Source organism: Plecotus auritus (assembly GCF_963455305.1).
Source record: "Plecotus auritus genome assembly, chromosome: 6".
Classification (NCBI taxonomy): Eukaryota; Metazoa; Chordata; class Mammalia; order Chiroptera; family Vespertilionidae; genus Plecotus; species Plecotus auritus.
The window spans coordinates 73,234,711-73,260,509 of record NC_137773.1 but is presented as its reverse complement, the minus strand read 5'-3'; the positions used below and the strand labels follow the sequence as shown (position 1 = coordinate 73,260,509).

At 40.9% G+C, this 25,799-nt stretch overlaps 1 protein-coding gene across 8 annotated transcripts in view; it reads right to left on the bottom strand.

Moving 5' to 3' along the window:
* CLCN3 (chloride voltage-gated channel 3) overlaps nucleotides 1-25,799 on the bottom strand; it is a 95,278-nt gene that overhangs the window by 36,008 nt on the left and 33,471 nt on the right. The window contains exon 1 of one of the 8 annotated variants that reach the window (XM_080674090.1): nucleotides 17,662-18,013. The exons of 6 other annotated variants lie outside the window; for them this stretch is intronic. In XM_080674090.1, coding sequence (XP_080530216.1) covers nucleotides 17,662-17,740 — 79 coding nt within the window. In that variant the 5' untranslated portion in view covers nucleotides 17,741-18,013. Of the gene's footprint in view, nucleotides 1-17,661; nucleotides 18,014-25,799 lie in introns of those variants that run through there. One more of the 8 variants, XM_080674086.1, reaches the window with a different exon arrangement.

The window sequence follows — 25,799 nt, the reverse complement described above, 5'->3', positions numbered from 1 at the left end:
AAAAGTAGAGACTATTATTCTTTTTTATGAAGTAGCAAAAAGTATTTATTTTAGCCATGTGTCTTGACTTCAGTGACGTTCAAATAATTACTCTGTAGAAACTCTGACATCTAAACTATGTACAACTGAGGGTCCTGATTTAATGTATGATTTTGATTTAATTTGGGTGGTACTACTTTAGCCCTAGCACTCAATTCAGTTTCTTCACAACATGCTCCATAGCCTTGGCCCTTTCCCTTACATTTTTTTAACTTCCTAAGGCAGCAAGAAACAACAGCCAAGCCCTACTAACTAGTCGTCACAAGGTACGGCTTTCCTTAAGCTGAAGATAACATCATGCCCTAAATTGTGTTTTAGCTCCTGAGCCCTAAAGTGAAACGACCCCCATGAAACCAAACTGCAGGACCACGAAGCTCACCTCAAGACCTGACATCATGATTTACCTTACTTACTTCACTCTTGACCAATCAGTTTCATCAATAATCCCAAACCCCTTATTCGTGATGGCAATGATTTTGCCTCTTGTCTGTAAACCATTGGGGAGTCGGGTATTTTGGAATGCAAGCTCATCCCTTCTCCGCATTGGCACCAATCTAAAAAGTGAATTCTTTCATCCACTAAAAACTCCTGCTTGTATATTTCTTTCAGTCTGCGTGAACCTGCAGATGAACTCTCATTCAGCTCGGTAATATTTATATGTGGTAATTCTAAATATGTGAACACCAGAAATAAAGGGCTCATACTTTTTAAACCAAAGGACTTTGTGGATCAATGTATTATGTTTTAGATCTTGCACATTGTGTCCCTTAGACTAGAATATCTAGGGCTGCCACTGCACATGTTGAGGTGGAAATTAGCCAGAGCAGCTTGTGTCCCCAACAGACTGCTTGAAGGTCATCTGTCTCCTCATGACTACTTGCTTCTACTTGACACAGCAAAGGTGATGAAAACAGTAAAGAGGGAAATACAGCTTGATCTTGGTTTTGGGGGAGCCCACAGAAACAGATTTCCCCTTTAAATTATTTCTAAAAGAGATTGGGTCCTTCTTATGACTTGGGTCCTTCATATTAGCTTGAACAGTGAATAAGATAGATTTGGGTATGAAAATAAAAACATTTTGCTGAGATAGAGCTGGTTAGAATATTTATTGGACTCTAGTAAATATAATTAAATGGAATCTCCAGGAAGAGGAAAGTACCTTTCTCCTTGTATCCTGTTTCTTGCTTATTGTACTAGATTATTACTGACAATTGAAGGATACCATATTGACTGTGAAATTAATAAATATTTTTAATTTAAAGTATGTTATTGCAAAAAACTGCTAAATATAATTTAAGAATTGGCTGGCCACTAAAAAAATATTCAGGCTTTTACTTTAATATATGTGTGACACTTCATATATTTTCTTTTATAGCTTGTTCTGCCAAACATGGAAATCTGAGTAGCACAAAGAAAGAAAATAGGAAAGATTTTCTCTCATACTCTAAACTGGGTAGGGAACATTCACATTTCTAATGGGATCACAAGAATACCTACACATCCCACATTAGGAGTAATTTTAAAGGTATTATGTTTCCTAACAATAACAATAGTTTTTAGATATTCCCAACCTATCATTTCTTTGTGTACAGTTCACTGATTTGTATAGAGTTTAACTTACATATATTAAAATGAGATGAATATAAATTATATGTATTAATAAAATTTTTATAAGCAACAGTGTAAGTTAACTAACTTCATCTTATGCATGAATGAAGCATAGAACTTGCACAAATTAAAGTTCTTCAGATATAAAGTACATCTCTCTCTTTCCTAAAATAATATTACAAGGATTAATTTGGAAATTATAATATGGCTTTCCTACAGCAGATTTCGGGAAGGAAGCCTAGAAGACCAAGGTGGTAATCTGGGACTGCTGGCTCCTAACCGCTTGCCTGCCTGCCTTCCTGATTGCCCTTAATTGCTTCTATCTGCCAGCATGATCACCCCCTAACCGCTCCCCTGCCAGCCTGATTAACACCTAACTGCTCCCCTGCCAGCCTGGTTGCCCCCAACTGCCCTCCCCTGCCAGCCTGATCTCGCCCCCAACTGCCCTTCCCTGCCAGCCTGATCGTCCCTAACTGCCTCTGCCTGCCTGATCACCCCTAACTGCCCTCCCCTGCTGGCCTGATCTCTCCCCCAACTGCCCTCTCCTGCAGCCTGATCTCACCCCCAAATGCCCTCCTCTGCCAGCCAATTTGGTTCTGATCGGTCGGTTTCTATGCCAGTCAGCATCAAAAGCTCCGCCTCCTAGGCAGCCATTTGCTCCTCACAGTTCACCCAGATTTGGTTCTGATCGGTCGGTTTCTATGCCAGTCAGCATCAAAAGCTCCGCCTCCTAGGCAGCCATTTGCTCCTCACAGTTCACCCAGATTTGGTTCTGATTGGTCAGTTTCTATGCCAGGCAGCGTCTCTGGACCTACCAACGGGGCCTGATCAGAAAGGCAGGGCTGATCAGCAGCCCTGGTGGAGGCCTGGAGAGAAATGGAGGTGAGAGAGGCAAGTGCTGATCAACAGCTGCCACAGAGGCTATGGATCAGACCCTGCTTCTCTCTTCAGGCCTCTCTCCGGGCCTGATTCGCAGCCCCCTCAGCAATCAGTGCTGGGTCACCACACTGCTGCCGTAGCAGTCAGTGCTGGGTCACCACGGCAACCCAGCGCTGCTTGCAGGACTGACTTCCAGTTGGTCGAGCCTCCAGTTGTGGCAAACCCAGGGTTTTTATATATTAGGATTTTATTAACATAAAATGACATGATTTGCCCTGGGCTTCCCATTTCTTAAAGCATATGCAGCTCATTTATTTATCTGTGAAGACAGTAGTAGAGATACACTGGAATGCCTTTTGGAACTGCTAATCAAGGCTCCTCACCCAACATGACTTCCCTGTCCTCTCCACCTATCTTCCCCAAACCAGTTCAGTGAGACATCCACAGCCACAGGAGCAGAAATACAGCAGATGTCAGAGAACAAGGTTCAGTATCATAGCTTTTGAGTTTCAAATTTAAGTTTTTGAAACTCATGTAACAAGCAAAATCTTAAAAGCCAATACCTTGGAGTTGTGAGTGATAGGTTTCTGGCTTTTAAAAGACTTTAAGTAAACAAAAAGGCTTATTAGCATTAATAAGCCATGGCTTGAAAAAAGAACAGATGAAAAACCAATTCTACAGAGCTACATAGGGTTTGCTGGGGAAGCAAGGGGAGGGAATGAGTAAACAAGAGATTTACAATAGTTAGACTGGCAATTAGCTTCAGCCTTTAAAACTTCCTATAAACCAAAAATATAAATATTATACTAGCCACACTGATTTATAAGCTTTTCACTACTTAGCATATTTTTATTACTAGGCAGACATTCTAAAACTATCTCAAATCATTAATTGCATATTGCACATCGCTTTCAGTGTACTTCAGATTACTATATTTAACTGTTGTGACATACTATAAACCTTTGGGTTAGTTTGTGTTACAAACAGCACATGGAATGAACATGATGGTGTACTTACTTAGTTATCCTATTTTCCAATTAATTAATTAAATTTATTTATTTATTTATTTATTTATTTATTTATTTCTATTGAATTAAATGTAAGTTTGATTTATTGTAAATGAATTATATAAGAGAACCAAAACTTCCAAAATCAGAATAGAAAATCAGTGATTACATGACCACCAACGGCCGGGTCCTCTAATAAGCCCTATAAAGAGAAATGAAACATATAATAGGGCTTCTGTGCACCACCAGGTACCTCAGAATTTTCTTTAATCTAATAACTATTCTGCATTTATTTAATTTACATCTTTGTATATTTGTATTACAATAGGTGATTATCTTAATTTGAGATCAAATAATGTTTTTGATGATAGCTACAAAAAAGATATAGTAAAAAGAATTTATTTTTTCTGTCCAATTAATCGATTAAATTAGCATTTAAAGATTGCCTTCAGTTTACTATTTTCCAGCCACAGAGAAAGAGGGTAAGGCAGAAATAGGGATGCAAATGTATTTATAAAGACTCTGGAACTATCATGGGGTTAATATAGTTTTTGAATCTCCCTGAATCTGCTTATGAAGAAAAATAACATAACTGGATATCAAAACAAAAGAGCAAACAAAAAATGAGCAATATTTGTAAAAGTCACAGGCAAGAACACAAGTGGATGAGGAAAACCTTCAACAACCCATAACTTTCAAAGTATTACCATCTCTCTGGGAGAACACTACGGAAAGCAATTGGTGGACATGAGAAGAGGAAATTAAAAATATATATATCGTTGTTAATTAGAGCATAGCATCTGTAATTTGGGTGGGTGTTTCACATAACACTGGCAAGAGAGTAAATGGTTAGCCATAAAACCAGAAGAGATTTGATTAGGTTCCAATTAATTTTTTTCACTTTTTTCTTGTTTTTAACTTTTTTCCCAAGCCAATACCCAGATATTCAATATTAATAACCAGATATATCTCCAAATTTCAAACACATTGTCCAGTAACTATCCCCAGATTAGGGTTAGTTATCATTTGTATAATGGACCCTTGTTTCTGCTCGCCTGGTAACCTTTTTCCTTCTTTCTTTAACAGAACCCAATTATTTTTAGGAAACTTCTATTCCTCGTTGGGTGCAGTCCTAGTGAAGGCCTCAATCCCGGCAAAGAAAAAGGCACATGATTCAAGTTAAACTAATCAAACTGTATCTCCTGGAAATGTAAACCTTGAGCAGAGAAACACAAAGACAGTAGAAGTCTATTACTTTTGACAACTAAATTTCAAAAAGATAAAGGATAGCTCCTGCTACCTAGACCCTAGATCAGGGGTGGGCAAACTTTTTGACTCGAGGGCCACAATGGGTTCTTAAACTGGACCGGAGGGCCGGAACAAAAGCATGGATGGAGTGTTTGTGTGAACTAATATAAATTCAAAGTAAAGGAGCAGAGGGGAGAGCAAGAGAACCCTCCGCTCTTTCGGCTCCGCGGGCCGGATAGAACAGCCGAACGGGCCGGATCCAGCCCGCGGGGCCGTAGTTTGCCCACAGCTGCCCTAGATAGACTGGAAGAAGGTGTGATCTGAAAGTAGTATCTCCCCAAATTTAAAACAAGAAAAAATTTAAAACAACTTTTCTGGAGGTCTGCCTACCAGATGCCAGTGACTACCCTCTACTACCTAATGGGTGAAAAACAGCAACGAAAAAGATTGGAGAAAAGATCACTTTCTTTTCAGTGCCTAGTAGAGAAATCCCATGACCTTACTGCACTTTCAGATCAGAAAGACCTAGACTCAAATTCCAGCTCTGCCACCTATTAACTACATGATCCAGCACCTCTTAGAGGTACCTGGATTTCTCACTCACTTTTAGAATATGGTATATGGACTGGAGATAAATCATACATATATCTGACAAACAGTAGGAAATCAATAAACACAAGCTATTGTTTCTGCTCAAATATTCTGGTATTTAAAACATCATTAGGACCTTGGCCAGGGAACTCAGTTGGTTAGAGCATCGTCCCAATACTCTTAGGGTTGCAGGTTTGATCCCTGGCCAGGCATCCTATATAATAAAGAGGTAATATGCAAATTGACCATCACTCCAACACACAAGATGGCCGCCCCCATGTGGTCAAAGATGGCTGCCCCCATGTGGACACAAGATGGCCACCACAAGATGGCCAGCAGGGGAGGGAAGTTGGGGGTGACCGGACCTGCAGGGGAGGGTGGTTGGGGGGGACCAGGCCTGCAGGGGAGGGCAGTTGGGGGCGACCAGTTCTGCAGGGGAGGGCAGTTTGGGGGGACCGGGCCTGCAGGGGAGAGCAGTTGGGGGCAACCAGGCCTGCAGGGGAGGCCAGCTGGGGGAGACCAGGCCTGCAGGGGAGGGCAGTTAGAAGCAACCAGGCCGGCAGGGGAGGGCAGTTAGGGGCAATCGGGCCGGCAGGGGAGCAGTTAGGCGTCAATCAGGCTGGCAGGGGAGCAATTAGGCGTCCATCAGTCTGGCAGGGGAGTGGTTAGGGGCAATCTGGCAGGCAGGCAGGCAGGCAAGGGGTTGGGAGCCAGCATTCCTGGATTGTGAGAGGGATGTCCGACTGCCCGTCAGACATCCCTGAGGGGTCCCAGATTGTAGAGTGTGCAGGCTGGGCTGAGGGACACCCCCTCCCCGTGCATGAATTTCATGCACCAGGCTTCTAGTCTATACAAATAAAAGGGTAACATACTAATTAGACTGGGAGACCTTCCAGACGTCCTTCCTGACAAAGTCATGGTGGCGGGGCTGAGGCAGAGGTGGTTAGGGGTGATCAGGCCAGCGGTGGGGGGGCAGTTGGGGGCGAGCAGGCTGGCAGGAAGAGTGGTTAGGGGCAATCAGGCAGGAAAGTAAGTGGTTAGGAGCCAGCGGTCCCGGATTGTGAGAGGGATCGGGCCTAAACCAGCAGTCGGACATCCCCTGAGGGGTCCCAGATTGGAGGGGGTGCAGGCCGGGCTGAGGGACAACCCCCGTGCACAAATTTCGTGCACCGGGCCAATAGCATACAAGAATCAAGCAATGAATGTAAAAATAAGTGAAACAACAAGTAGATGTTTCTCTCTCTCCCATCCTTCCTCAGTCCAAAAATCAATAAATTAAATTAAAAAAACAACACTTACCACTATGCAATACTGCCTATTATATTATACTAGAGGCCCGGTGCACGAAATTCGTGCACGACGGGGGGTGTCCCTCAGCCCAGCCTGCACCCTCTCCAATCTGGGACCCCTCGAGAAATTTGCGACTGCCCGTTTAGGCCCGAACCCAATGGGATCGGGCCTAAACGGGCAGTCGGAAATCCCTCTCACAATCCAGGACTGCTGGCTCCCAACTGCTCGCCTGCTTGCCTTCCTAATTGCCCCTAACCGCTTCTGCCTACCAGCCTGATCAACCCCTAACCACTCCCCTACCAGACTGATTGATGCCTAACTGCTCCCCTGCCAGCCTGTTTTCCCCTAACTGCCTTCCCCTGCAGGCATGGTCACTCCTAACTGCCCTCCCCTGCAGGCCTGGTACCCCCCAACTGCTCTCCCCTGCAGGCCTGGGTGCCTCCCAACTGCCCTTCCCTGCAGACCCAGTCACCCCCAACTTCCCTCCTCTGCCATCTGGGTCACCCCTAACTGCCCTCCCCTGCAGGCTTGATCACCCCCAACTGCCTTCCCATGCAGGCCTGGTCCCTCCCAACTGCCCTCCCCTGCTGGCCTGATCGCCCACAACTGCTCTCCCTTGCAGGCCTGGTCCTCCCAACTGCCCTCCCATGCTGGCCATCTTGTGGTGGCCATCTTGTGTCCACATGGGGTCAGGATCTTTGACCACATGGGGGCAGCCATCTTGTGTGTTGGAGTGATGGTCAATCTGCATATTACTATTTTATTAGACAGGATAGAGGCCTGGTGAACGGGTGGGGGCTGGCTGGTTTGCTGTGAAGGGTGTCCTGGATCAGGGTGGGGGTTCCCTTGGGGTGAGGGGTGGCCTGGGAGAGGGGCCTGTGCTTGTTTGCAGGCCGGCCTCGCCCCCCAGCGACCCAAGCAGAGGCCCTGGGATCTGGGATTTATTTATCTTCTACAATTGAAACTTTGTAGCCTGGAGTGGAGCCAAGCCTTCTGCTCGCTCCATGGGGGCAGCCATTTCTGTTGGGATTTATTTATCATCTGTAATTAAAATTTTGCAGCCTTAAGCAGAGGCCAAAGCAGGCCAGGGCTGAAGAAGCTTGGCTTCCTCCATCGCCGCAGACAACCCTAGCCTCCTGCTCTCTCCAGCTCCGTGGCTGCCACCATTTTTGTTGGGATTTATTTATCTTTTATATTAGAAACTTTGTAGCCTTAAGCGGAGGCCAAAGAAGGCCAGGGCTGCAGAAGCTTGGCTTCCTCCATCACCGCGGGCATCCCTAGCCTCCTGCTCTCTCCAGCTCCATGGCTGCCGCCATTTTTGTTGGGATTTATTTATCTTCTATAATTGAAACTTTGTAGCATTGAGTGGAGGCCTGGGCCAGCCAGGGTGTGCGGAAAGCTTGGCTTCCTCCATCACCAGGGAAACCCAAGCCTCCCTCCTGCTCTCTCTGTGGCCGCAGCCATCTTGGTTGGGGTTAATTTGCATACTCGCTCCTAACTGGCTGGTGGGCGTGGCTGGTTGGTGTGGTGGAGGTACGGTCAATTTGCATATTACTCTTTTATTAGATAGGATTACTATGTATTATATTACTCATAAGATATTAATATTAACTAAAAGACTGAAAATATTACAAAGGGGCGTGGAATCTTACAAATGTGACTAATGAGCTCTGCTACAACTGTATATTGTGCAAAAATCTTACAGATTTTTATCAGATAATGTAATTCATTATACCTGACATGAACATAAAAACAAATATCCAAAAAAGTATGGTCAATAGCCAACCTTTCCATAATTGAACATTTTACAAATCAAATATCACGAACAATATTTCACAGTTCAAGTATTACCAACACTAAAATACCTCAGCAAGTGGGAGAAATTATCCAGTCATTGAGCTATAACTGGCATGCAGCTTTCTTGCAAATAACTTTATTAACAATATTTCATGCCTTGTTTATTTTTCCCTAGAAACAGAACTTTATAAAATTCATGCATACCTATGTAAACACAAATTCATTATATACTAATATCTGTAATCTCAACAAAAAAGTTTTTATATTATCTGTAGAAAGTAATATTCATTATTATTTAAAGTAATATTTTCACCAATGGGAAAAGAATAGTGTTTTCAACAAATGCTGGGACAACTGGCTGTCCACATGCAAAAGAATGAAGCTGGACCCATACCTCATACCATACACGAAAATTAACTAAAAATGGATCATAGACCAAAATGTAAGGGCTAAAACTATAAAACTTCTTAGAAAACATGAGTAAATCCTTGTGACCTTGGATTAGGCAATATAACTGACAAATGAAAAAACAGACAAACTAGATTACATCAGAATTAAAATAATATTTCCCACCTAGAGGCAACAAATCGTTATCTATCTGGTGTCAATATGAATAATGAAACAACTATCTTTATTGAGTACTTTACTGTGTACTAGACATTGTTTTAGCACTTTACATGTATTATTAGCTCATTTAATCCTCACAACCCCAAGAGATAGGTATCACTGTTTCCATTTTATAAATTAGAACAAGGCACAAGGCACGGAGTTAAGAAATACGCCCAAGGGTACAAAGCTAGTAAGTAGTGGAAGAGGGATTCAAACTCAAGTAGTTTGACTTCAAAGGCATTTCTTACCACTATGCAATACTGCCTAAAAAATAATCTCATGGTTTGTTTGCTTGTATATTTTACGATATCTGGACACTCTCCTTTCCAAGTTAGGTGCCTTCTCCCAAAACCCTTGTGCCCATGTATTTAGCTTTCAGACAATTAATACAAACCTATTCATCACTACCATCATCCCTCTTTGCCTTTGGTTTCAAACCACTTGTCCTATGTTATTTAAAATACTGCAATGAAAAAATGTTGCAATAGTAATCATGGGCACAGTTTTGCTACCAGCACTCACATCCCTATGCTTTAGCAGAGGTCTGGGACAGTAACACACCCCATTCTCATCTTGAGGTTGTTCCAGACTCAGCGTAGGCCACAGACATACTGCCTAAAAAGAAAGTGTTAGCTGCCTTCCTAATTGTATACTTAAGAAACTGGTTTTCAAACTTGTTTGACTGGCCCACACCAGGACATTTCTCACTGACATAGTATACAGATACATACCTAAGTTAAACCAAAGTTTAATATACTTACTATGTGGCATATACTCTGACACTTTTTTTTTTAAATACTAGTCACAAACCCAATTGATTTCATAACCAACATGTTAAAAACTGAAATTTGATAAATACTTAACTAGAGAGTACAACATTAATGAAATTATCTGCTTTCTCATCAATAAAAACCTTTATATTCCCACCAACTGGCCTTCAATATATATTTGGTGAACTAAGCTAAAAAAAAAAAAAAAGTACTTACTTCATGGTTCCACCTTAGGTTGAGCTTTTGGTAAATTTCAAAGCCACACATACTCAGCAGCCTAAGTCTTTTTTCAAAGGGGAGTATCCAAATAACAATTTTACATGAAAAAGTAGTTATATATTTATTCCTAAAATTATTATTACCTCTAGGATTGATCTCAAAAGATGTGACAGCAGTGATTCTTATCATTTAAGCTCATAATGCAGGTTACTGTCCTATCACACACATATAAAACATATTCAATATTTTGTTTAATTATGGAAGAAGACAGGCAGAAATCCAAAACCCTACATATTGCCCAACTACCCAGTTTCTTCTGTATATTAAGAGCAGGAAGTCTAGTCCCCAAAGTACTTTTTTCCCTCCTTCTGTGACCTTACTGATAAGAAAAGTTCATCCTGGGGGGGAGAAACCAAGATGGCGGCATAGGTAAACACCTAAACTGCTGCCTCGCACAACAATTTCAAAACTACAACTAAAAGACAGAACGGACACCATCCAGAACCACAGGAAAGCAGGCTGAGTGAAAATTCTACAACTAGAAGGAAGGAGAAAAGCTCACAGAGAATTGGAGGTACGGCAAAGGGGCTTTGTGCGCGCAGAGAGGAAGGGCGGCTGAGAGCTTGGCTGACTTCCTCTGGCGGAAGGGGGAAGGAAGCCTCGGACCGCGAGCTGGGAAAGGCAGAAGTCTGAAGGCGCACACGGGCCAGTGCGCACAAAGGCTGCGGAGGTAGCCATAGACTTTCCCTAGTGAAAGGGAGTCAGAGGATCCTGACTGAGCCCCAGTTCTGACTGCAGTGAACCCCGGTTCCAGGCGAGCCCCTGGGGACCCACGCTCTTGTAGGGGGAGTCTGGACTCTCGGGCGGAGACTCAGGAGCCGGGGAAGGCGGAGGACTGAAAGTGCGCACACGCGCGGCGCCGGTGCGCACAAAGGCTGCGGGGGTTGCCACAGGCTTTCCCTAGTGGAGGGGAGTCAGAGGATTCTGACTGCACCGAGCCCCAGTTCTGACTGCAGTGAACCCCAGTTCCAGGCGAGCCCCTGGGGACCCACGCTCTTGTGGGGGGAGTCTGGACTCTCAGGCGGAGACTCGAGCTGGGGAAGGCGGAGGACTGAAAGCGCACATGCGCGCAGGGGCGGGGCTGACAGGAAGCCAAAACTGAGACTCCACCCCATCCAAGCTGAGCACAGAGGCTATTGCAATTTGGCAAGTCTAATCCTATAAGGCTGTCTCCAGCACCGGGCTTCTCCCAGCATAGACACAGCTGATCCTTACAGCCAACTGGCCCGGAGGTCAATTCTTCCCAGTGATACCAACAACAATAAAGACTTAATTACAACAAGGCTGTACACACAGTCCACAAAGGGGTGCACCAAGAGTGTCCACCTCAGGTTAACTGGGGAAGCAGACCCACTGGGCCATATTGGAAACCTAGCACAAATATCTACCTTACCAACTCAGGGATTCAGTGAAAATGCGGGGTCAAAGAATCAGATCACAAACGAAAGAAATGGAGGAAAACAAACGACTGGATATAGAATTCAAAACCACCGTTATAAGACTTTTTAAGAATATCCTAGAAAAGGCCGATAAATATAACGAGACCCTCGAAGATATGAAAAAAGACCAACTAGAAATTAAACATACACTGACTGAAATAAAAAATATTATACAGAGACCCAGAAACAGAATAGAGGAACACAAGAATCAAGTCAAAGAATTGAAATACAAAGAAGCAAAAAACACTCAACCGAAAAAGCAAAAAGCAAAAAAAAAAATCCAAAAAGTTGAAGATAATGTAAGAAGACTCTGGGACAACTTCAAGCGTACCAACATCAGAATTATGGGGGTGCCAGAAGAAGAGAGAGAGCAAGATACTGAAAACCTATTTGAAGAAATAATGACCGAAAACTTCCCCCACCTGGTGAAAGAAATAGACTTACAAGTCCAGGAAGCCCACAGAACCCCAAACAAAAGGAATCCAAAGAGGACCACACCAAGACACATCATAATTAAAATGCCAAGAGCAAAAGACAAAGAGAGAATATTAAAAGCAGCAAGAGAAAAACAGTTAATTACCTACAAGGGAGCACCCATACGACTGTCAGCTGACTTCTCAACAGAAACTATGCAGGCCAGACGGGAGTGGCAAGAAATTTTCAATGTGATGAATAGCAAGAACCTACAACCAAGATTACTCTACCCAGCAAAGCTATCATTCAGAATTGAAGGGCAGATAAATAGCTTCACAGATAAGAAAAAGCTGAAGGAGTTCATCACCACCAAACCAGTACTATATGAAATGCTGAAAGGTATTCTTAAAGAAGAGGAAGAAGAAAAAAGTAAAGAGAAAAAATTATGAACAACAAATACATATCTATCAACAAGCCAACCTAAAAATCAAGTGAATTAAAAACCTGAGGAGCAGAATAATCTGGTGAATATAATAGAATCAGGGGCATAGAAAGGGAGTGGGCTGATAATTCTCAGGGGGAAAGGAGTATGGGGGGGTTCATGAAGAGAATGGACAAAAATCATACACTTATGGATGAGGACAGTGGGGGGGAGGTAAGGGCAGAAGGTGGGGTGGGAAAGGGGTGGAGGGGAGCTATGGGGGGAAAAAGGAGAAATAATTGTAATAATCTGAATAAAGATTTATTTAAAAAAAAAAATAAATAAAAAAAAAAAAAAAAAAAAAAAAAGAAAAGTTCATCCTGGTGAGGAAGGGGAAAGTAAATGTTGTAAGTTGATAGTGGAAGTTCCAGAATGTTAGCAGACTCCCAAATGAAAGATTAAAAGGGTAATGGCAAGCACCATGCCTAGTATTTAGTAGGTGGTCAATTAAATGTCTGCTGGAAAAATGAATAGGATAAATGAAGTATGTACTCTTTAAATCTATTCTGCCATCCAGCCATATTTAACTGCCATCCATTTAAACTGCAAAGACTTGGAAATTAAAACCAAATCCCAAAGAAGTTGACCGAAGACACAAAACCAGTCAGCAGCAATGCTGAGCCTACTACCCAATTCACTGTTTTCTTCTCTATTCTATTGCCACCCCAAAATAAAGATACTTCTTAGGTAGAGATAATAAAGTGGATATCAAAACATTTGTATAATTGGAAAGAAATTCCATATTCATTTATTATCTGCATATAAGATGATTTATATATTACATGAGTTTTTTAAATTATGAAATTTGTTCTCTGAAATAGAATGAGAAATAAATTGAAAAACTAAAGTAAATCCATTTTTTATCTAATTATGGTTGAAAGGGACTACAAAAAATTACAAATTAAACATGTTTATTAAAAACAAACTTTAAAATACAATGTAAGCCATCAGTCTCTGTGCCTTTGTGTAGGCACAAAGAAAAGTCCTCGATGCTGGGAAAAAGAGCCAAAGTTACAAACCTAATCTATGTGGCAGATCTGCTCACATTATGAAATCTTAATACACAAAGCATTTATGACTTACGACACACCATGAGATGGTATAAAATTAATCATAGTAAAGTGTAGGTTATTTTTAGAAAATAGAGCTAAAGATAGTAATCTGAACCAAATTTTATTGAAGATTTTAAACTCAGATACTGTGGGCAAATAAATTTAAAGACAGGCTTTGTATTGTTTTAGAATACAAAGAGTTACTAACATCAAATAAAGAATCTTTATTTTGTTCTTTTAATTTACAGACACTTAGATGAATTAATTTGTAAGAACAGATTTAATTTTATACTTGGCTAAAAGATTAGTTAACAGAAGCACAACAATGACCGGATACTTACAATCATTTTACAAAGAGCCTACAAAATGTCCCTATGGCAGTAAGAATATCATCTAGTACCTGGATTTCCAAATAATGTGCAAAAAATGCGAACTACTGATACTTTTAGGAGGGAATAAAAATGAACAAATTCATCTATTATAATAAGAACAAAAAAACTACTTAAATACATCTCTTAGCTAATGAATGTCAAGAAATGATATCAAGTACAAACTTAAAAATAAAAAAAAACAGACCGCAAACTTTTATTTCAATAGAAAGGTCACAATTTTTGTGGTATTAGTCTGGCATTCAAGTTTCCTCTAGAATCGGTACTCTTCTACCTACCATCTTTCTATATTATCCCTTGTATGACCCATTTATATAACAAAACTAATCAGAGAACAACATATGAGGCATTTATTCCCACCAGAGCATGTACTCATTCTATCCTCTCCCCCAGGAACATCATATCAAATTCCCTTGTGTACTTGAAGACTTGGCCTACTTTGAAAACACTTGTCAAAAAGAGACTGATCTCTTCCTCCCGTAAAGTCCCAGAGAACATGTAGTCTATACCATTCCCTAGAAATTTATTAACTTCCTTGGGGTTTGTTTCTTTGTTTTTAACTTAGGAAGCCTTCTTATGCTCCTTCCAGACTCAAAATGCCAGGTTATTACAGGGATATATATATAGTAAGAAGCATGATTAGAGTATGAGCCAAATCTTCTGGATCAAATCCTGACTTTTAACATTTGCTTACCTCCGTTTTCTCAACAGAAAAATGGGGATTAAAACAATACATACTTCACAAGTCTGCAATGAGGATTAAAATTATTTGTTACACATAAATGACTTGATACACCTAAAGCACTTAAAACAGTATCTGACAAACGGTAAATTCTACACTATTAGCTATTATTAATATTACTATTAGTACCACCATCTTTCTCTACAGAACCAAGTAGTGCTTTATACATACACAAGAGCTCAACTAAATTCTTTGAATAAAACAATTAATACTGAAATAAGTTTTAAAGATCCCTCAGGGAATAAATGGAGGCAGGCTCAAGGCCCAAAAGATCAAATCCAAGATAGGGCCTGGTAGAAGAAAGAATTCATCCCCCACCCTCCACCCCGGTCCCCGAAACTAATTAAACTTCATGAACAAATTAAGAAAAAAGTCAAAGTATAAAACTGACAATCCAAATAAAGCAAGATTTTTTTCCCTGACAAAAATGAAAGAGACTGGTGGATGGGGGTGGGGGCGGGCTACAATGGGTCAATGGGGGGAAAAGGGGACTTATATAATACTTTGAGCAATAAAGATTTTTTTTAAAATTAAAGAGACATTTCATGAAAGAACTTGATAGCATCTGTGTAGGAAATTTACCCCAAAAGATGGCTATTTCTAAAATGTCAAAATTTCTAATCTATCAACAATATATTAACTAATTCTATTTTTAATCTACTGACATTTCCAGTTTCTATATTATTCACTTAAGTAGGAAGCTACATCATTTACCATCTCACCTAGAAAAGTAGTATTAAATGTAATTTACTCCAAAAAAGGTAATCCCTAACTCTAATACTCTGAGTTTCATGTTTACTTTACAGTTTCATACTTCCATTGTCTGCCTCTTCACCTTTTATCAGCCTGAAGATATAGTTCTAGTCATTGTTTTGTCCTGATTCAGTTTTCTTGATTTATGTTAGCTGCTTATCTCCACATCTCCAGTTCCTTTGTGTTGACCCATGGCTATAATAGCTTATAAATTATGGAAAACAACCTTTTACCCTCAGATACTAAGATACTACAGTACAGTCAAGTAAGCCTAATAACTAACTCATCGGTACTACAAAGACACAATTTTACATTCAAATAACATTAGCTTATATTAATTGAGTAAGTCTCATCAAGGGATAAGGAATCTATCTGGGCTGCCGAGAGAAAGACTGATTTAGACTTAAGCAAGATTCCTAAGGGATTATTAATGAAAATATAATAGACACAAAAAGCCTATATTTTAGTAATAACCGTGTCAGTAACCATGCCTACTCTCACATACACTTAGGCTTATTTCTTATTATTTGCATATGTTATACAGAGATGAACTCTATAAGTAAGTTATGTCAAAGATAGTTAAGCTTAACACTGACAATTTAAGTTTCTCAAGCCTAGATCTTTTGGTTAATTATCATCAACAAACAGATGTTATAATAGCTCAAAGAAAACATAATTTGTCTTGTTTTACAGTTTAATTACTTACAAATACTGTGACATTTGAACAGTCACCATTCATCCAAGTTGCTTCCTGTTTAAAGATATCCTTAACAGAAAAAAGATGATGGTAACATAGGAAAAAGTAGAGTTAATGCACACACTAAGAACTGAGGGGAAGGGGGTGGGGGCAACAGCTCTGGGTGGTAAGATTATGAAAAACTTTTATTTTCTTCTTCATTTGGTTATTTCCCCAAGTGTTCTAAAATTATATATATTATTTTACATATATATGTAATTACATATGTTTCATTAAGAGGGGAACTCTGTAAGAGAAGCACAATACTGTATATGTAACATGATCTTGGTGCAGTTTTTCTCAAAATCTGAAAAACAAGCTTTTACTAACAACAAAATACTATAGGATATATAATGTACAGAGCCTAAAATAGTATCTAGCTGTACAGAGCCTAAAATAGTATCTAGCAGACAATGCAACCAATAAATATTTGTTGACTATCTTAACTTTTCAATTCCAATGGGAAGGTAATGGGGGGATGAGGACACATATGTAATACCTTAATCAAAAAAGAAATTAAAGTGAAAAAATAATTCCAGTGGAACTTATGAAAAAAAAAAAGTGTTGTCAGAATAGAAACTATATTTTAAATAAAACAGGCTATATATGCTCAGGAAAATCATGACTTATTTCATAAATATAAGTTTGGGTTAAAACATAATATGAGTTTATAATAATAGGCAGTAATTCAAACTAACATGGCTCATAAAGTCACCTAAGATAGTTTTCTGTCAATTTATTTTTCTAGAACAATTGTCAACAGCCTAGTTTTAGTATAACCAGTTTAAGAAAAGTGAATAAAAAGCAGTTTAAATTAACATGTAATCAGTTTTAAGGAGAACTTGACAGTACCTGCCAAAAGATTTATGTGAATGTTGGGTGCTTTTCTGGTTTTTACAAACCAATGACTATTATTTTTTCTGATGTGTAAAAATTACCCTAAATTTTTTATCATATCAATTTTTAAAAGCTACCTGTGTAAGACAATGTAGTTAATGTTAATGAATTAAAAAATATTAACATAAAAATGTGTTCATCTTTACTGTCTTTTCAGTGTTCTAAAATGCTAGTCAGCTTTTATTATAAATTTACTTTGTGGCGTGAAAGCTACATGGTAACTGGCAGCTGCTGAAATATAATGGTACACAGACACACACTTGATTTCCTGTATAAATTAAAGGAAACAAGTTTTCCGAAGGAAGAAAAACATTATTTTTTAGGTGCCAATCAGCACTTCATTAGTTAGCTGTAAAAGCGGATTAATTCATTTTCCAGTTAAATAGAAAGAGGATTTCATACAGAAGATGGAGTCGGAGTCCGATGTGATCTGAAGCAGTACTAATCTGCACAGAGAAAACAATCAGAGAGGACTACAGAACATTCAGAAGGTTGCATTTGCCCATAGCTAACAACCCAGGCCAACTAAACAACATACTGAAGTATTTAAAGGACAACCAAGAACCTGTTTCAATTAGAGAACCGCCCAGCCGCATGCAAAACATACCCACAGTGGATTCATAGCAAGGGGATGATATTACCTCTTTTATGTAATTCCCTCAGGGGAATATAGTCTCCTCCCCCGTCATAAGGCAAATAAGGATCAGAAGAAGCATCCATGATTAGAATTTTAAAAAAGAAGAAGAAAAAGAAAAGCTTGCTAGCTTAAAAAGACAGTGGCATTTCCTCCACCCCTGCTGCAGCAGGCAAGGGAGATGCCATATTTGATGAGGGTTAGAACTGTACGTAGTTCGACTCGCTAAAGCAACTGTGTTCTTCCACAGTGGATGATGTCATCAAAGGGAAATTATTGCAGCCTGGTTGCTAGTAGCTACAATCTAGCAAGGCTTAGAGGCGGAACAGCCTTCTTAACCAGGTCCTGCTACGTATGATGATGACTAAGCTTCAAGTATAACAGACAAAACTGGTTTGAGAATTTTAAAGCATTCACAATAGAGCTTCTATAGCGTCAGTGGCAACTACAGTAAGACAACAGAGCATTATTTCTTTTTGATTTTAAGATAAATATACAGGGGAACAAAGCATTTAATATAGATATGTGAAAAGGAAATTCTGACGTAGACAATGCCCCTTTTCATTTATACCTAGTAATGTAGAAAAAAGGGAGCCACCCTCTAAGGTTGTGTGATTTTATAAGGGTACTAATTTTTATATAGTATTGTCAGGTAAGTCATAAAGAACTAGAACATATCAAAGGCTTCAAGAGACTTGGTTTTAAAAGTCAATTTTAGTTATCTAAAATGTACTTTAGACTTCTACTTAGTAACTGAGCAGTTGAATAGTATTTTATCTCACTAATCCCATTCAGCAGCCTCTTGTTTCCTTCTTTCAAGAACTAACCAGTAAGACATTCCACCTTTTCAGAATAAAGAAAACATATTAACATAGTAAGTAATTTGGCTATTGTTTGTGAAACAATGCAAAAACAGATTCAGTAGGTAGGAGATTTTCCTATCTTCCTACTTGTCCTATTTCACAAATACTTTGTGCTTTTAAAAAAGGCTTTTAGTAAAATGTGTCTCAAAAGGTAACTCCAATTGGGTCTTTACTGGAAATTTTTATGAAATTCATAAATAAAGCAACTCTTTTTGTTTCAAACTGTCATTAAAAAAAAAAAAGCTGATGCTCATAATTTGTACAGCTACTTTTAAGGTGATTCCTCTAGACTAGGACATTCTCCTGAAATAGCAATATTGCTGCAGTGCCACTAAATAAAAATGTACTATTCCTTAGAAGCAATTGGGGTTCCATAAAATTTATTTTCCTAAGTATTGAATGTGCCAACCTCTGAGGTCCACTCCAATTCAAGGCATTTATATGAGAACTGGGATAATAAAAAATGAGAGGAGTCACATTTTAGTTGAGGTATTTTTTAATTAGGTTAAATAAAGTATTTATATTTCAAAAAGTGTGAACATCATAAAGACAGACCTTCTCATAAAATCACACCTAGGATTTGAGGAAAAGGTTTTAGGAAAGGAACACAGACTAGAATTCATACCATAAAATCTGATTCTGGCTATTAATGTGATTTGACCGTGTGAGTTTTTTTGTGTGTGTGTGTTTTTTTTTTTTTCTTGGAAATAGTTTTTTTAGATAAGGAAAGCTTTGCCAAAGAACTAACTTTATTACATTAAATTTGGTCCTTTGTGGTCCTTTGATAAAGTTCTACTATTATAAAACTTTTAAAAATTACATGCTATATGACATTCATAAATAATTTAATTTTTATGATACTATTTCCATTCTTTCATGCCATTATATAAAATGAAAATCTAACTACAAGTTTTCCTGGTATTTGTAGACACTCTCTTGTTTTTCTTGACTTACAACTTGGTCACAAAGGAAAAATGAAAATGATAGCTAGCTAGCACTAGCTAGAGTGGGAAGAATACCTTCCCTATAAAATATATTGTGTTTAATATAAGTAAAAGTTTACCATAAGTAATTTTTAATTACTTTTAGTTAACAAAAATTTTATATATGTACATGTATATACAATATATAAATTGTATGTATTTTTATAGAGTTCAGTTTAGAATGCAACACACCAAACTCAACAATTGTTATCACTGAGGAAGGAATGAGGTGGAGTGGAGAGGATGATGGCACATTTAGTGTTTACTTTATTTTTATTTTTTTTTAAATATATTTTATTGATATTTTACAGAGAGGAAGGGAGAGGGATAGAGAGCTAGAAACATCGATGAGAGAGAAACATCGATCAGCTGCCTCCTGCACACCTCCCACTGGGGATGTGCCCGCAACCAAGGTACATGCCCTTGACCGGAATCGAACCTGGGACCCTTCAGTCCGAAGGCCGACGCTCTATCCACTGAGCCAAACCGGTTTCGGCTAGTGTTTACTTTATATAGTTCCACATTGTTTTAAATTTTTAAGCAAATATATATTTACATTTTGCATAAATATATTACTTTTATAATAAGAAATCTGAAAATTTTTTACATTTCAAAAGTAAACAAATCTCATGTTTATGGGATCCATGGCTGCCACCTAAAAGAATTATTACTCAGGATACAATGCTTTATAATTAGACTTTAGAAAAGGATAAAGGCTGGAAGGTGTGGCAAAAGAGGACTTTGACACAGATTAGGTATTACCAGATTAACAAACTAAATTACAATTAAAGTGGGTCTCAAGTAGAAAGAGAAGACAAATTCAAATTCCTAGGTACAGTGAGTGGGGGTGGGAGGGATGCTCAGGAAGGAACTTCTGAAGAACAAAAATACTAAAGTGGCAGCACAAAAAATTTAGAAAGGAAAGATATTTCTACTTCCAAATGCACCCTAGATTCTAACTTCAACTTGATGTGGGATACAGGCTAAATCACAACCTCTATGAGGTATATAAGTCAGGGAGTCAGAACAGATGACTACAGATGACTAGGATATCATAACTATATGTATACAACATATGACTATCGTATTATAATGTTCAAATTTTAAGTCCTTCCTAACACACATGATCCAAGAAACCTATAACAGAATTACTTTAAAAATGTTTTTTTCCTAAATACCAATTTATAAGAAATATAGAAAACACAGAAAAATGTTAAGTGACAGCTTAGGAACACAATCAGGAAAACCCAAATTAGGAAACAAATGACATGATTTCTTCAACAAACAAGTAGCAAGGAAAAAGAAAGGAAGGAAATGGGTTATAGAATTAAAAACAAAACAAATAGCTCTGGCCAGTATTGTGCAACAGTTAGCATATCAACCCATGGACATACTGGTCAAGAGTTCAAATCCTAGTCAAGGGCATGTATCTGAGTTGCAGGTTCGACCCCAGCCCCGGTAGGTGGTGACACGTGCAGATGGCAACCAATCGATGTGTCTCTCTCACATCAATGTGTCTCCCTCTCCTTTCTCCATCTTCTTCTCTTGAAAATCTATCCTAGGGTGAGGATTAGCATACCTACATACATAAATAAATAAATAAGTAAAAACAAAAAGACTTAAAAGATATATCAAGCAATTTCAATGTACAAGTTTTTTATGAAACAGTTTGGGAAATGTGAAATACACAATATATTTTATTTTAAGGAATAATTCGTATTTTAGATGTGATAATAACCTTAAAGGAATTCTTATATTTTAAAGATACAAAATGAAATATATACATATAGTCAAAGAAAAACCAGAGCTGAACTATAGTTAAAAGAGTAACAATAGATTTTATTCAGGATTATTGCAACAGGGGATAAGAGACCTCAATATACTAGTAGAACTCGGTTCAATTCCCAATACAGCAAGGAAGTGGGAATTTATAACCAAGAGGGAATTAGAAGGTTTGTCAATAAAAAATTACTAAGGATTTGAACGTAGGATGCTAGGCTTATAAAATTAGCTTGCGAGTCTTCCTCCTCTTGAATCTTTTGGAATAGTTTGAGAAAGATAGGTGTTAGTTCTTTGAATGTTTGGATAAATCCACCTGTGAAGCCATCTATCTAGACTTACATTTGTTGAGAGTTTTTTAATTACTGCTTCAATTTCATTAGTTGTGATTGGTCTTTTCTGATTCTTCCTGATTTAAATTTGGAAGATTTCTAGGAGTTTATCCATTTTAACCAGATAAAGACACTAAAAAGAAAGAAAATTATAGACCAATATCCCTGATGAACATAGATGCTAAAATCCTCAACAAAATATTAGCAAATTGCATCTAGCAATACATTAAAAAGATCATACACCATGATCAACTGGGATAATTTATTCCAGGGCTGCACGGATGGATCAATATTTACAAATCAACAAACATGATTTGTTTAAACAAAATGAAGGATAAAAACCACATGATATAAATAGATGCATAAAAAAACATTTGATAAAATCCAGCATCCATTTATGATTTTTAAAAATAGCTTCTGCACAGCAAAAGAAACCATCAACAAAACAAGAAAGCCCAGTGCCTGGGAGAACGTATTTGTCAATGTTATCACCAATAAGGGTTTAATCTCCAACATTTATAGGGAACTCATACAACTTAACAAAAGGAAGATAACCCAATCAAAAAATAGCAAAGGACCTAAACCCCTTATGAAAGAGGACATACAAAAGGCCAGAAGACATATAAAAACATGCTCAAAGACACTAATCATCCAAGAGATGCAAATCAAAACAATGAGGTACCACCTCACACCTGTCAGAATGGCTATCATCAACAAATCAACAAACAAGTGCTGGCGAGGATGTGGAGAAAAAGCAACCCTCTTGCACTGCTGGTGGGAATGCAGACTGGTGCAGCCACTGTGGAGAACAGTATGGAGTTTCCTTAAAAAATTAAAAATGGATCTCCCATTCAATCCAGTAATCCCACTTCTAGGACTATATCCCAAGAAATCAGAAACACCAATCAGAAAGGATATATGCATCCCTATGTTCATAGCACACAATTTACAATAGCTAAGATTTGGAAACAGTCTAAGTGCCGATGAGTGGATTAGAAAACTGTGGAACAGCTACACAATGGAGTACTACACTGCTGTAAAAAAGAAGGAACTCTTATTGTTACTGATGGAACTGGAGACCATTACGCTAAGCGAAATAAGCCAGTCAGAGAAAGATAAATATCACATGACAAATATCACATTATATGTGGAATATAATGAACAACATAAACTGATGAACTAAAATAGATCCAGAGATATAGAAGCATTGAACAGACCATCCAACTTCAGGGTGAAGGTGGGGGGAGGGGGGGTGTTGAGATCAACCAAAGGACTTGTATGCATGCATATAAGCATAACCCATGGACACAGTCAGTAGGGGAGTGAGGGCATGTGCTGGGGGGTGGAAACAAGCAGGGAGATGTCAATGAGGTTAAAAGGATTCATATGTAATATTTCAAACAATAAAGATTAAAAAAAAAAAACCTCTCAGAAAAACAGGAATAGAGGGAACATACCTCAACGTAATAAAGGCAATCTACACTAATAAAAGAGAAACATGCAAATTGACCGTACCTCCGCTATACCCACCAGCCACTCCCACCAGCAAATCAGGAGTGAGTATGCAAATTAACCCAACAAAGATGGCAGCAGCCACAAAGCAGGAACAAGCAGGAGGCTTGGGTTGCCCCCGGCGATGGAGGAAGCCAAGCTTCCCACCCGCCCTGGCCTTTGCTCAAGGCTACAAAGTTTCAATTTATAGAAGTTAAATAAATCCCAGATACCTGCTTCCAACTGACCCTGGACTCCGCTCAAGGAGGCGCAGAAAAAAAGAAAAAAAAAAAGGAGGGGCTGGGAGCCTGGATGACCGGGGGGCATGGCCAGCCTGAAAATAGCCCTCAGCTCCTCACCCAGGCTGGCCCCACTCCCATGGGTCCCCGCTGGAGGGCTTGGCCAGCCCGCAAACAGCCATCAGCCCCACACCCAGGCTGGCCACGCACCCCAATGGGGACCCCAACCTGAAGGGGGGTGGCCAGCCTACAAACAGCCATCAGCCCCTCACCCAGGCTGGCCAGGCTGGCCAGGCACCCAAGCGGGGACCCCCACCCTGAAGAAGGTGTGGCCAGCTTGAAAACAGCCCTCAGCCCCTCAGCCAGGCTGGCCACACCCCATGGGGTGAGGGTCCCCACTGGGGGGCTTGACCAGCCTGAAAACGGCCCTCAGCCCCTCACCCAGGCCACCCCAAGCCCCAAGGGAACCTCCACCCTGATCCGGGACACCCTTCAGGGCAAACCAGCTGGCCCCCACGCGTGCACCAGGCCTCTATCTACACTAATAAAAGGGTAATATACTAATTAGACTGGGAGACCTTGCAGGAGACCTTCTGGACGTTCTTCTGGACAAAGCCATCGTGGCGGGGCCGAGGTAGAGGAGGTTAGAGGCCAAGAGGGAAGGGCAGTTGTGGGTGATCAGTCCAGGATGGGATGGCAGTTGTGAGTGATCAGCTGGAGGGGCAGGGCCGTTGGGGGTAAGCAAACCAGCAGGGGGGCCAGTTGGGGGCAAGCAGGACATCAGTGGGGGTCAGTTGGAGGTGATCAGGATAGTGGGGGGGCAGTTTGGAGTGAGCAGGCCAGCAGGGAGGCAGTTGGGGGCAAGCAGGCCAGTGGTGAGGGAAGGTGGGGTGAGCAAGCCAGCAGGGGGGGCAGCTGGGGGTGAGCAGGCCAGGATGGGACGGCAGTTGTGAGTGATCAGGTTGGTGGGGGGCGGGGCCATTGGGGGTAAGCAGACCAGCAGGGGGGCAGTTGGGGGCGAGAAGGCCACTGGGCAGGGAAGGTGGGGGCAAGCAGGCCAGCAGGGGGGCAGTTGGAGTGAGTAGGCTGGCAGGGGAGGCAGTTGGGGCAAGCACACTGGCACGGGGGGCAGTTGAGGGTGATCAGGCTGGCGAGGGTGGGCCATTTGGGGGCGAGCAGGCCAGCAGGCACAATGGTTAGGGGCAATCAGACAGGCAGGCAGGCAGGCAGGCAGGTGAGTGGTTAGGAGCCAGCAGACCCAGATTGCGAAAGGGATGTCCGACTGCCAGTTTAGGCCCGATCCCTGTAAACTAGCAGTAGGACATCCTTCAAGGGGTCCCAGAAGGAGAGGGTGCAGGCCGGGCTGAGGAACACCACCCACCGTGCATGAATTTCATGCACTGGGCCACTAGTAAATAAATTAATACATAAATAAATAAATACCATATATGACAAACCTACAGCCAACATTATACCCAACTAAAGGCCCGGTGCACGAAATTCATGCACAAGGGTGTGTGTCCCTCGGCCCAGCCTGCACCCTCTCCAATCTGGGACCCCTCGAGGGATATTCGAGGGCTGTTTTCAGGCTGGTCAAGCCCCCAGTGGGGACCCTTACCCCATGGGGTGTGGCCAGCCTGGCTGAGGGGCTAAACGGGCAGTCAGACATCCCTCTAACAATGCAGGACTGCTGGCTCCCAACTGCTCGCATGCCTGCCTTCCTGATTGCCCCTAACTGCTTCTGCCTGCCAGCCTGATCACCCCTAACCACTCCCCTGCCAGCCTGATTGCCCCTAATTGACCTCCCCTGCAGGCCTGGTCACCTCTAACTGCCCTCCCCTGCAGGCCTGGTCCCTCCCCCCCCAACTGCTCTCCCCTACAGGCCTGGTAGCCCCTAACTGCTCTCCCCTGCAGACCTGGTGACCCCTAACTGCCCTCCCCTGCAGGTCTGGTCCCCCCCAACTGCTCTTCCCTGCAGGCCTGGTCCCCCCCAACTACCCTTCCCTGCAGGCCCGGTCACCCCCAACTTCCTCTGCCAGCCTGGTCACCCCTAACTGCCCTCCCCTGAGGCTTGATTGCCCCCTACTGCCCTCCCTTGCAGGACTGGTCCCTCCCAACTGCCCTACTCAGCTGGCCTGAATGCCCACAACTGCCCACCCTTGCAGGCCCGGTCTCTCCCACTGCCATCTTGTGGCGGCCATCTTGTATCCACATGGGGCAGCCATCTTTTGTGTTGGAGTGGTGGTCAATTTGCATATTACTCTTTTATTAGATAGGATAGAGGCTTGGTGCATGGATGGGGGCCAGCTGGTTTGCCCTGAGTGTGTCCCGGATCAGGGTGGGGGTTCCCTTGGGGTGTGGGACAGCCTGGGCGAGGGGCCTGTGGTGAGGGGCCTACTTGCTCCATGGCCAAAGCCATTTTTGTTGGGATTTATTTATCTTCTATAATTGAAACTTT